We start from the raw sequence: 12,959 nt of genomic DNA on the forward strand, positions 1-12,959 counted from the left end.
GCATAATAAATGGTCTTACCTCTTGCCATTTATGATGCATTGACATTTTGGGAAAAAAAAGTGTATTCCCTGTCCAGCTTTGCAATCCATCCTCACCAGTTTGACTTAATTTTTAGCTTGAGCATACATGTGTCTGTGTTTGTGTACTCTTTGATGTGTTTAATTTTGTGTTTAGCATCTCCCATATAATCATATGAAACTTAAAAAACAAAATTTGCACTTTTGTACACTTTACAAACAGGAGAACATGGTCATAATTGGACAAAAAAATAAGAAAAAAAATTGTCAGTTAACAAAGTCTGTCTGCAACATTACAAATAATGTCAATTTTGTTTAAGGAAGGAATTCCTATTTGTGTTGTCTTTTTATACATCTATAATGCACACAGATCAATTCTGCATATGTTACTGTCCATGTCAATCTTACTAATACATACTATTATACTAGTGATTATAAAAAAAATTGTGTTTCATCTGATAAAGAGAGAGAGCATGACAGTAAATGACAATAAAAATATGCAGAAATACTTATGTAGTCAGGAATATCAGTGTGTCGTATCTTAAAAATTTGTGTGCCAATATTTTACATTTTAATTATTTTCCAACACGCAACAGCCTCTCCCTAAGGTTGGCTATATTCTGAGGCAATAATGTAGTGCTAGTTTGTCGTTCCTTTAGAGAGGATATTGATTACAGTACAGTAGAACTTTTCTAAACAGTGTTGATGAGTGGGGTTTGTTATATTCCAGAAAATCTTTTACTCTGTACTTCACAAATTTTTTTTAATAAAAAATGTTTTATGTAACAACCCTCACTTATCTCAGTGTGAATGCAAACCACAGAAAATTAATTTTCACCCTCTTCTGATCCAAAAAAATTAATATTTCTCCTCACTCCTCTCTTGCTATTGTAGTCCAGTGGAAAGTAGTCGTTTTGGGTCGTCGGGAAACCTGAGCCAGATCAGTTCCCAGCTCAGTGAGGCTGGACAAGAGAGTACCGGAGGCTCAGAGGTGGAGGAGTCATTTCATTCCTACCATAGCACCGGCTTTCACCCCTCCACCAATGGACAGCCACGCACAAACGGACACACCAATGGTCACTCTGCGGCTGGTGAGCAGGAGATACATAGACTCTCTCCAGAAATGGGACATAGCCTGAAAAATGACACCCCATCAGAGAGAGGATCCTCTAAACTCCTAAGGTACAACAGATATTTTTTTTTAAGAATTGAGAATTTCTCTTCATCTCTTTCTGCCAATTAACTTGTACATTCATGTTATGTTACATAGGTTCCATGACGATGGACCACCATTACCGTTTTCTCCGTCCAGAGTTCGTTGGTTGAAGGCCATCAATAAAGTCAGGGTTCAGCTTCGCGAGGTAGGAACTGCTTCTCTGTTTATACTCTGTTGTACTAGTACTAGAATTATATCACATCATATCATGCTATTTTTTTTTAAATGGTTGAGTTGAACCTCTCTGTTTGTTTAAGAAGATGCACTAAAATATATTATAATTGTTCTTACTGCAATTTTTGAATCTACACCAATACCCACCTGTATATTCATGGTTATTAAATCTTCGTATCAGTGAAACACATTGAGCTTTTTTCTTACACCAAGCATTTTTTCAACGAGGTAAGACATTAATAATAATAACAACAACAAAAATAATAATAACAATAATAATTATAATAAAAATAATAGTTAACTAATCCACATACAAGGCAAACATGTCTGATAAATGCCCCGAGTGAATTACATCAGGTATTGAATCAAAATACATACATTCAATGCTTTTGTATTTTCCCGAGTATTTAAAGCACCTACACTTTTTTTCAGAGGAAAATGAAAGGTTTAGACAGTTGTTTGTCTGTAAATCCAGTCTAAATGTAGGAAAGGCTTTGGCAGTCCTTTTATCATTGTCATTGACCAAAGGTCATGTGTCACCATACAAAAACCAGAGTCTATAACCATTTCTGGATGATGTGTATCGAGCACACATTATTCCAGGGTGTTCATAATGAAAACATCTCAACTAAGTGGAGTTCCTCCCCTCTTATTATTTTCCTCATTGTGTGGCAGTAAAGGAGGAGCTCTGGTCACTATCACTTGCCTCCATTATAATGATTGGTTTTCATGGACTGGTTGAGAGACGAACGTGTCCTTTTAAATGATGCCTGACTGAAGACATGAGTATAAATACGGAGCTGGAAGCTGTCTAACTGCCATTTATTACAGGACTTGGGGAAACACTTAGGACATGAGGCGAATGCTTGAACGACTTTAATGAATTAGAATGGGTTGTTAATCCATCAAGCAGTGTCTGAGTAACCAGCATAATAACAATGGTAAACCGGACACTGGAGAACATCCTCTTGTTAGCAGATGAAATGTGTTCTTCGTTTCTTTGGCAGTGGATCCATACTGCTAGAATCATTTCACTATCAATTAAATAAACTATGTAATTTCTGCCAGTAGGGGTCTCTTAATCAAAACAATAATAAAAAAAAAAAAAACTAGTTTGACGATGTCAGGAAGCATTATCTTACATGTTTTCATCAGGTTGGTAAAAGAGCACAGTGACACCACTGATTGAGTGCAGGAAAAACTGTGTTGATTATGTGGGATTACACTCTGGCAAACAGTTTTTCAAATTAAGAGTGTAATGTTGCGAAATTTCAGCATCAGGCAGACGTGGAAACCAGAAAACAAGTGCAAATTAGACGTGAGAATTCTGCAGCCAAGTTTTGTGCTGCTGGAATACATCACCAGAGGACGCGCGGGGAGAGAGAGAGCGCGAGAGAGAGAAGAAAGAGCATGGAAAAAGGTGGGAGGGATCTACAGATGGCTACTTAACTGAGGGTGAACTGCCTCGAGATTGAGGTTTGCCACTGCTGCAGAAATGAAGGATTCAGCTTTTCTGTGTCGACGTCGGTGAGCAAAGTTCTGGCTGAGGTTGAGCAAGGCTGTCAGTGACACAGTCAAGGATTTATTTTTTTGCAAAAAACATCAAGTCTCCCTAATGGATGATCTCTGTGGATTTAAATCATCTTGAGAGATGATATCTGCAAATTGTTCTTTATTATAATTATCAGGATTTTTAATCTTATAGTCCGTCCTGAGAGGTGAGGTTTTATCTTTATCCTTCATTCTATTCAGTCTTTAGTTTGTGCAGACTTGAAACAGATTAAATGTTAATACTCATTATGTGAGATATATGCTATGTTTGTTCTTTTTCAAAGACTTTGTAAACTTCAAAATCCAGGCTACAGAGCATTTAGTGATAAAAGAAAATAGATTACTATATGCTGTTACCATGAGTCACTTGAAAAATGGCTTGACCCCCAAGCAGTCCCATCAACCTTTCTTTATCCTGGACACTTACCTAATAAATCACTGACTATTAGAGTGCACATACAGTGGAACATGAAAACAGCCACTGGTTATCACAAGTGTGTGATCTGATTTGAACATCATTTGGTTTGTAATGTTGAACTATGTGATGGAAATTACATTGATTTAAGCATTAGTGTAATACGTTAAATTATCATAATGAACTGTGTCCAGTTTAAGGCGGCATTATTATTATTCTTACCTGTCTATGTCTGAGCTTTATAGGATTTGTCCTTGAGACTGACACTATTATCTTAATATTGTCCAAATCCCCTCTCAGTGGTCACTGAACTGTGACTATTATTTATTATGATTGAGTGAGCGGAGCATAAGAGGGAGCTTTGTTTTGTTTGCAAGATTGCACACTTCTGTCGGATTTATCTTGCACATTTTTGGCTTCTCAGTACACCCTGTAATGTTCAGACTGTAAGTCATGGGTCAGAGCCATCAGGCTGTGCAGCTGGTCTGGGTCTGAAAGAATGATATAGCCATAGAGGAGAGAATTGACCTGTCATCTAATTACTGTGCTGTCTTTCTGAAGCATCCTAATTACAGAGATCTGAGCAGCTGCATGGCGCTCATTCTGCAAGTTGCCACTCTTGACTAGGAGGTCAGTAAAATAGCAGTGCTGTCTATCAAACGACTGTATTGTACAGAAAACTGTTGTCATTCACAGTGTAGTGACTTTATTTAAATTCTGCACCATTTTGTAAAGTAAAATAAAGACATTTGAAGTTTAAAATCCCAACTTTTGCTCTACCACTCTAAGGTGGCGTTACTGAGGCAGTGGTTTGTCCATTGTCCAAATAAACAAGAGTGACATTTCTCAGGGATGTTCACCAGAGGACACCTCAGTGGTCATGATGAATCCTACACATCAGAATTGGGCCCTTTGTCGCCAAAGCGAGAGCCACATCAGCAGATGTCACATAGCCCCATTGTGGGGCAAAGCCCACACAGAATGCTGCAGAATTGCCAACAAGGGGCAGAGGATACATCCCATCATGACAGGTCATCAGAATGTTCTACCTGCAATGAAGGGGACATCATCCGTTCGAAAGAAAGCAGCAGTTCTGACCACCAGGATGGAATTATGGTTATGAGTGACACCATCCCCAGGCTCACTGAAAGAACCAAAAATAAAGAAGAGAAAGTGGTTACAGAGCGAGATGAAGCAGGACAAGGCTCTAGTAACTTAGTGGAACATATCCTAAAAGAGCTCAAGGGCATCAACAAGATCCAGGAGGAAATTTCTGACCTGAGGCTGTATCTAACTTCTGTGCGAGGCTCTGTGGATGAAGTGTCTTGCTGTGTTGATGCAGTGCTCAGTGAAATAGGTGAGCTGTACTCTGGGGCTTCAGCATCACCTCATCCTAGTCCAGTTTCTCAAACACCTCGAGTCAGACGTGGAAGCCTGGGTAGACAGAATGCCATCACATCACCTTATTGTGGAGATCCTAGTCCAGTTTTGGATCGTAAAGATTGCAGAACAGACTTAGGATGTGCAACTTCTCAGATAACATCCACACAATGGCACATTGATGGAGTTGCTGTCAGTCGGTCAAACCAGCAAACTGACCAAGAAAAGCAAGAGAAGAGTTCAAACATGAAAATGCAAGCAACTACAAGCCCTGATCTTTGCTATCTGGAGCTTCACTGTGGCCATGACTACCGAAGTACCAGTTCTTTGTCATCTTGTCACAGTTCCAGTTGTCCAGAAGGAGGCTTTCTTTCTGGTGACACGGAGTATGACAGATGGCCTCCAGCTGAAATACCACACAGTCAAAGTAGAGAAGGTACATGGAGTGAGGAGGACATCTGCTCTTGTGCAGATATCAGTGGAGAAGAGCTTGACAATAGTCTACGTGTTTGGGACACAGAGGACATGCAGAGTACACCAGGCAACTTGTCACAAAGCTCTGAGCATCTCTCATTGCTGTTTGGACTCCATCCTAACTCTCAATCCGGTTCCCCCAGTACGATGGACTGGAGATCCCCCAGACTACAAACAGGACTGGAGGAAGCAAACCTGGACTGCAATTATCCTTCAAACTATCCATACTCGTACAGTTCAGGTTACCACACTATGGATGCCTGTGCAAATGAACTGGACAGTCTGCCCTCAAGGAGCCTGAGCTGTTCCACTGTGCTTTTGACAGACTGTGATGATCCATCATCTGGTAACACTCTTGATTTAGGGTCTGTCGAGAGTTTGGACAAGGAGTGGACAGAACCCAGCATCTCCAGAGGAGATGAAGGAGAAACTTTGTCCCAGACATCTTCTGAAATTGACTCAGAGAGTATTCCCAGGAGCCCTAATATAGGTTTTGATGTGACCACTTTTAGCAAGGCTGTACTCACTTTCCAGTCAGCTTTCAAAGGAGCATTAAAAAAGTTAGAAGGGTCAGACATTGAAGATGAGAAAGATGGAAATGGGTCAGACGCATCTCCGCATCCTGTCAGGCAAACTAGTGAACCTAAGGAGATGCAGAGCAGTATGGATTATACAGGAGGAGACATTGATCAATCACAAAACATTGATCAGCATACTCCGAAGAAGGACAGTGAGGCTCCAGTCCATGTGGATTGTGTGGAGGTCCCAGAAAACCGTTCATCAAATCTTCTAGCATCCCCCCGACAAACAAGCAGCTCCCCCCGCATCCCCGCTCGTAATCACTCTGTTGAAACTCCACAGAATAGTGAAGAACGTCCAACGGATGGGGAACTGTCCAGCGTTGACCAAACACCAGACCACTGCCCACCAAAGCAAGGCGGGAGTCCAATGGTTTCAGTGCTCAGCACAGATGAGTTGTGGTTAAGTCCCATCAGTGAAAACCATGTTCTGGACCAGACTGATGAAGTAAAGCCTACTAATGCCAGTCACAAAGAGCGAATCGCTAATTTCCAACGCATTCTGAAAGAAAAGAGGCAAAGCCGTCACAGACTGTCCAAATCTGCTCATGGTTCCCAAGGATCCCATGGTTCCCAAGGGTCTCAGGGATCCCAATCTCAGGATGAGTTTTTTCCAGGTATTTTTTTTTTAGTTTCTCTGTAGAAATGTATGAATTTGAAATTTATTAGATTGGATTAGATTTGACTTTATTGATTTTAATATCAACTTAGTTGATATTATCTGGTATTTTTGTTGCTTTTCAAATCACAGCATTTCTAATAATTCTGTAATTTTTTTTTATCTTTGCAGAGTTATGGAAAGAAGATAATCAGGTTATTCATCTAATGTTGGCTCCACATTCAAGCCTCTTTCCTTTGTTCTTTTGATTTGTTGGTTGATTTTTTTACCCCATTTTTTGTTGTGTTTGTCATTTGTCAAAGCACTTCACATAATTTATTTGAAAAATGTTACCTAATCTTTTTGTAAATTGCAGTGCAATGTTATTGTATGGTTGAATGTGTTGCACCATTAGAGTATGACTCTCCACTTGGCTTTCTGGTTCTAATTTTTATTTATATGCTTTGTATTTTCCTAATTTTATACAAGAAGACAGTCCCAGAAGAATCATTACTTTTAAAGACACATGAATGGACAATAATGAAAGAGTAATTAATAAAATAGATAAATAAAATAGTTCTTGGTTATTGAGGGTGTCTCTAAAATAATTAGACAAATAAGATGGTCATCAAGGTTCATTTTAATTGTATTTGAATTTTACTTTGCATTTTCTGTAACATCAGAGAGGTGAAACTAAACCAGATTTTTTTGTTTATCACTGTTCATCAAATTCTATAAACTGTCACATTCAATTCTTATTTTTAATATCTTCTTTAGGTTCGAGATGAAGAACCCAATAATATTAGACAGGCCTGGGTCAAACCAGGGTAAGTATATATAGTTCATATTTACATTTTTATTTTATTTTTCACCCTTTTGTGAGATTTTATTAAATAACTGGATAAGCTGCAATCGCTATAACATTTAACGTTATCCTTTATTTTTATAGTATGTGCAATACTTCTCATTATTGTTTACTTTTGTAGTTAATGGCACATATGTATACATATTATACACTCATTCTGTTTCTTTTGCATTTGAATTTTCTCATTCTAATTATTCCTTATTATTTTATATATTATGTCACTTCTCTACCTCTGACCCCTTTGCTGCTGTAACAAGTGAATTTCCACAGTGTGGGATCTATAAAGTGAATTCTAGTCTAACCTTTAACATTATGTTTGTCCATGCACAGTGGTGGTTCTGGTCTGTATGGAATTGACAGCATGCCAGACCTGCGTAAAAAGAAGCCCATCCCCTTGGTCAGCGACGTGGTCAGTACTAATCATTATTTTTTCCTCTACGTACTGTGCGTCATCATGTCACCTTGTGTGTGTTTTGGATCTTTCTTTGTGACCTCATGTCTTTCTATTTGTGTGACCACCACAGAAGTCACACTTACTATTTGACCTTTTGAGCTGCATAACGGGATGAGATTGTTATCAACAAATGGAGACAAAAATATGAAATCAGACTTCTAATTTCTCTCTCCCTCCCTCCTTTCTTAAACTCGAAACTATTCCCCACACCTCTCTTGAATGCATTCACTCTCCTTGGTCAGGCTATGGTAAGTCCTGTAGAACCCAGCTGCCACTCCCTTTTTTTCCACTAAAATATCAAGTAGGACAAATTCAGCTGTAGTTGTCCTCAAGCTTAAATGCCTGTAGCATGCTGATCTCTTTGATTGGAGATTCTCTCATTCAATGCAAAATAAACATTTGCATGCACCCTCTTCTTAGCCATGGGACTACTTGATATTATTAAAATACACAATCTTTTTAATTTTTTAACACAATTTCTTTTAATTGGTATTTTTTCCCTTACCTTGTGTGTCATGGCAAATTAATTACAAAAATACACGGGTTGAATTCACTACTAACCCCATTTTTGGCAGATGCTTTATATTGTTCACCTTGATTTAACATTATTTTTCTTCCTAGACTTGTTAACGTCACCCGTTTGGTAGATTAGTGGTACTCTCCTTTTTTAATAAAATAGGCAAATATATATATATTTACATCTATCAGTGTGAGTGTATATATATGCATATATATATATATATATATATATGTATATGGGCCATTCTACCGAATTCGTGCAAATTGCTGTCCCACAATAAAAAAACTATTTAACAAAACAATTAAGAATTCAGACCTTCAATATTTACTAAGATGATGTTATGATCTAGTTAAACACAAGACTGTAACTATTTAGTAATTAAGCTAAATATATACAAAATCATCATTTATGCTACCTTCCTAGGTACTTTCTATTGGGAAGTAGTTGTCCCAATCTCTAAGCCCTAAATTTCAATCCATGAAAATAATACTTAAAAGAATTTTGTCATTTTTTCCAATAGTGTATTTTAAAATATATGTTTGGTTTCTTTTAAACAGAATGTAAAACATTTAGATTCATTTTGAAGGTTTTTTTAAAATTACAAAACATGCTTTAAAAAATGCTGTCCCACACTTTCACGTCACAACCGTAACACGAGTTGTTTTACCACATGGGTGGAGCCTAGTTTTAGTCACACCCCAGAATTTCTGACCAAGAAATGACACTGCATCCCTGTCCCTCATGGCTGCATGGTGAGATATTACCTCTCATAATTTTTAAGTAAATGGGTTCCAAAGTCTGAAAATCAGCATGTTACATTAATAATTGTCACAACCATACACGTATTATCTGCAAGTAAATACACTTTTGGGGGCTCAAAACAAAATATTATGTTTTGTTGTGTGTACAACTGTTCAAACATCTGTTCCTAGCCATTTACTTGTTAGCATGTTTGAGTTATGCTAGGAATTAGCTAAAAATGTCACAACCGTAACAAATTGTAACGTTACGGTTGTGACATAATCATTATGGTAGTGACAACATGTAATGTTCCACATATTTAAGGAGATTTTTCATCATTATTATTACATTATACTCTTAAAACATAATAATAATAATAATAATATTGTTATTATATTTGATTTGTAAAGCACATTTCATTATTAAGAATCTCAGAGTGCTAAATAATGTTTGATATGATAAGGAAAGAAGGAAAGAGAACGAAACTAGAAACGAAAGAAAGGAGGAAAGATCAAATCTATCAGTGATTTATCTGACAGGGAGCAAAGGAAGGTCAGAAGATCATGGCGAAAAAGACAGCAACATCACAGGCTATTGGTGAAAAGTCAAAGAGAGATGGAGAGATTGTGCACAACTTCCACGCCACCTCCCACACCCTCTGCCACGCCTTCTCCCATGCTGCCTTACCTTCCGCGCACTTCTAGTGAGACTGTTACTCGACGCACTTCTAGTGAGACTGTTACTCCACGCACTTCTAGTGAGACTAATAAGAGACGTTGGAATGCGTGACCACAGAAAAATAAACTTGAATGGAAGAAAGAAAAATATAGAAAACGGTGCCATAGATTGTGCGTGAGGCCAGAGAAGTCAAAATGTTCCGCAAGAACAAAAACTCAGAAGGAAGTATGGAAGCACAGAGTTCCTGTGCATAGCAGAAAGACCCTTCTTTTTCATAACACACTCATGCACAATTTGCAGAAAAAAATACAAGTCTGCCAATTATAAAGAGAAACATGGATTAAGAAGCGCATTGACAAGCAGGTTGCTCAGAAAATACAATTTCGTTTCTATGCTCAGAGAAACACTAGGCAGCTCCCACAGGCAGCTCTCAACACGACTGCAGACAACCCACATCTAAAGTTCACATATCAGAGACATAACATTTGTGTTTGTAAAATTCACATTAAAAGGCAGGTTATGAGTTAATATTAAGCAATAAGGTTGAGGGGATATAATACAACCTTGCAAACAAAATACTGTGGTCATGAGCAAAACAGTGCAGTCACTACCGTAACAGTGCGGTCACTACCGTAACACTGAATGTTTTGTAAAATAAAATAAGAATTGAGTCATTAAATAACATTTTATGATAACTATTGGTTAAATATACATTCAATGTAATAACTAATGAACTCTGAGATCTCTATGATCAGTGTAATTCATTTTACAAAAAAGATTGCATTTAAATTTTGATGAGTCTTAGAAAATAAACTTTGTAAATTTGTTAAAAAAATTATTTTAATTGATTTAGTTGTAAAACCCTTCATAATAAATTACTAAAATTATTCTTTAGAGGGTGTATGGACACACAATATTAACAGATTAATATAATGGTTTTTATTGCAGTGTGTTGCTGTGTTACGGTAGTGACAAATTTTAGGAGTTGAAAAACATTTCAAGAACAGGCAGACATTAATATATGAAATTTGACTGCGCCTTTACTAGATATGTACCATAGACATATGGTACAATATATGTATGGACAAGGTTTTTGGAAAAAAACAACTTTTGAAAATGTGTTTCCAACTCTGGACTTTGCACGAATTCGGTAGAATGGCCCATATACATATACATATATTCTCAACTGTAGCTTTGTGTGTATATTAACCCTACTCACCTTCCTTATAACCACTGTAGTCACCCTTTTAACCATTCTCACTCCTTCAGAGACATTTTAAGGGTGTGCTTGGTTGTGGGTTGCACAGCATGCATGTGTGTGTTTTAAATGCCAATGTAACAAAATTTTTTCCCCTGTAAAATCTCGTTCAGTCCCTTGTCCAAGCGAGGAAGGCGGGCATCGCGTCTGCTATGGCCGCGCGGTCCTCAATCAAGGACGAGGAGCTGGTGAGTATGAGACCTTTAAGTTATGTTCACTGGTCACTTTATTATCACATAAAAAGTAGAATTTCAATTAACAGCTTTTATAGTTTTGGACCATGGTCAAAGTTTTTCATGTGTGTTGGAGATGATGTGACCTAAAAAATGCTAAATTAAGCAAACAAGCACAACTGTGGCAGCTTATAAATAAAGAGGAGCTTCCTTAATCTTAAAAGCAGGCATTTTTAAGTCTGTCCTTAAGTGGTAAAAGTTTAAGATCCTGAATCAAACTCTTAAATCATGTTGGCTGTACCCAGATATTTGTGACTTTTTCTTATATTTGGCAAAATTCAGCAGCTTTCTTCTCAAAATAACCTCAGATTACTGTTGACCTTCCTACATTTTGAACCAGCCTGGTCATTCTCCATCAAATTCTTGCATCAACAAGGTATTTTCACCCAAAGAACTGCTGCTCACTGGATATTTTCTCTTTTTCAATCCATTCTCTATAAACCCTAGGGATGTTTGCTTCCATTAGATTGACCTCTCCTAATTCTGACACTCTTTTTTAACTTCCCCGGACCATATCTACATGCCTAAATGCATGGAGTTACTGTCATATGATTGGCTAATTAGATATTTACGTCAACAAGCACTGTAATACCTTATGAAGTGGCCAATGAGTGTGTACAAGTTCCAAAAGAAAACATTTTATCTTAAAATGCTCTTATACTGTCTCTTCAATAGAAAAGCCACGTGTACAAGAAGACTCTGCAGGCTCTCATCTACCCCATATCTTGCACGACACCACACAACTTTGAAGTGTGGACTGCCACGACACCCACATACTGCTACGAGTGCGAGGGGCTACTGTGGGGAATCGCCCGCCAAGGCATGCGTTGCTCCGAGTGCGGCGTCAAGTGCCACGAGAAGTGCCAAGAGCTGCTGAACGCTGACTGTCTACAGCGTGAGTACTGCCCCACACTGACCCACATATTTGCTCATATTGTTCACTCCAACAACTGAGGAACGTCCAATTTGTGTGATTCTAAATTTAGGTGCGGCAGAGAAGAGCTCCAAACATGGAGCTGAAGACAAGACTCAGAACATCATCATGGCCATGAAGGACAGGATGAAGATCCGCGAGAGGAACAAACCAGAAATCTTTGAGCTCATCAGGGAAGTGTTTATCATCAGCAAAGCCATCCACGCTCAGCAGATGAAGACCATCAAACAGAGTGTCCTGGACGGCACCTCGAAGTGGTCGGCCAAGATCACCATCACAGGTGAGTGCGACCAAAACCTCCACAGCTGAGTTAGCGTCCGTCTTTGCAGCACAACTTGTAATCCATGGGAATGCTTAAGTTTTGTGTTTTTGTTTCAAAAGTCGTTTGTGCACAAGGACTTCAAGCAAAGGACAAAACAGGATCCAGTGATCCGTACGTCACCGTCCAGGTGGGCAAGACCAAGAAGAGAACCAAGACCATCTTTGGTAACCTCAATCCTGTTTGGGAGGAGAAGTTCCACTTGTGAGTCAACTTTTCTGTTTAAACACTGATATATTTCTCAGATAATAGTCCAGTTAAGAAGAATTCACCTTAGATTCTTATTTTCTCTTTATTCACAGCACATAAAGTTACAATTTTACAACTTTTTTCACTTCTTTTTTTTCATCAGCGAGTGTCACAATTCCTCCGACCGGATAAAAGTGCGCGTGTGGGACGAGGACGACGACATTAAGTCGAGGGTGAAGCAGCGTCTCAAGAGGGAATCGGACGATTTCCTCGGCCAGAGTATTATCGAAGTTCGAACGCTGAGTGGCGAAATGGACGTCTGGTATAACCTGGGTCAGTATGCTGTTTTTGTTTGTCTTTTAGA

The 12,959-nt window shown here is 38.3% G+C and overlaps 2 protein-coding genes across 7 annotated transcripts in view; both read left to right on the top strand.

Annotated features, from left to right (window-relative positions):
• Positions 1-12,959, top strand: part of LOC122758041 (protein unc-13 homolog B-like) — a 62,890-nt gene that overhangs the window by 30,334 nt on the left and 19,597 nt on the right. For 5 of the 6 annotated variants that reach the window (XM_044011844.1, XM_044011845.1, XM_044011847.1 and 2 more), the window contains 10 exons: positions 913-1,200; positions 1,289-1,379; positions 7,182-7,231; positions 7,600-7,678; positions 7,966-7,971; positions 11,034-11,108; positions 11,829-12,048; positions 12,140-12,367; positions 12,469-12,610; positions 12,759-12,928. In XM_044011844.1, the coding sequence (XP_043867779.1) occupies positions 913-1,200; positions 1,289-1,379; positions 7,182-7,231; positions 7,600-7,678; positions 7,966-7,971; positions 11,034-11,108; positions 11,829-12,048; positions 12,140-12,367; positions 12,469-12,610; positions 12,759-12,928 (1,349 nt within the window). Of the gene's footprint in view, positions 1-4; positions 627-912; positions 1,201-1,288; positions 1,380-7,181; positions 7,232-7,599; positions 7,679-7,965; positions 7,972-11,033; positions 11,109-11,828; positions 12,049-12,139; positions 12,368-12,468; positions 12,611-12,758; positions 12,929-12,959 lie in introns of those variants that run through there. The other variant, XM_044011850.1, reaches the window with a different exon arrangement.
• Positions 4,227-6,686, top strand: LOC122758042. Its single transcript, XM_044011851.1, has 2 exons — positions 4,227-6,423; positions 6,597-6,686. The coding sequence occupies exons 1-2, from the start codon at positions 4,227-4,229 to the stop codon at positions 6,671-6,673; spliced, it is 2,274 nt and encodes a 757-aa protein (XP_043867786.1). The 3' UTR covers positions 6,674-6,686.

This window comes from Solea senegalensis, linkage group LG21 (genome assembly GCF_019176455.1).
Source record: "Solea senegalensis isolate Sse05_10M linkage group LG21, IFAPA_SoseM_1, whole genome shotgun sequence".
Lineage (NCBI taxonomy): Eukaryota > Metazoa > Chordata > Actinopteri > Pleuronectiformes > Soleidae > Solea > Solea senegalensis.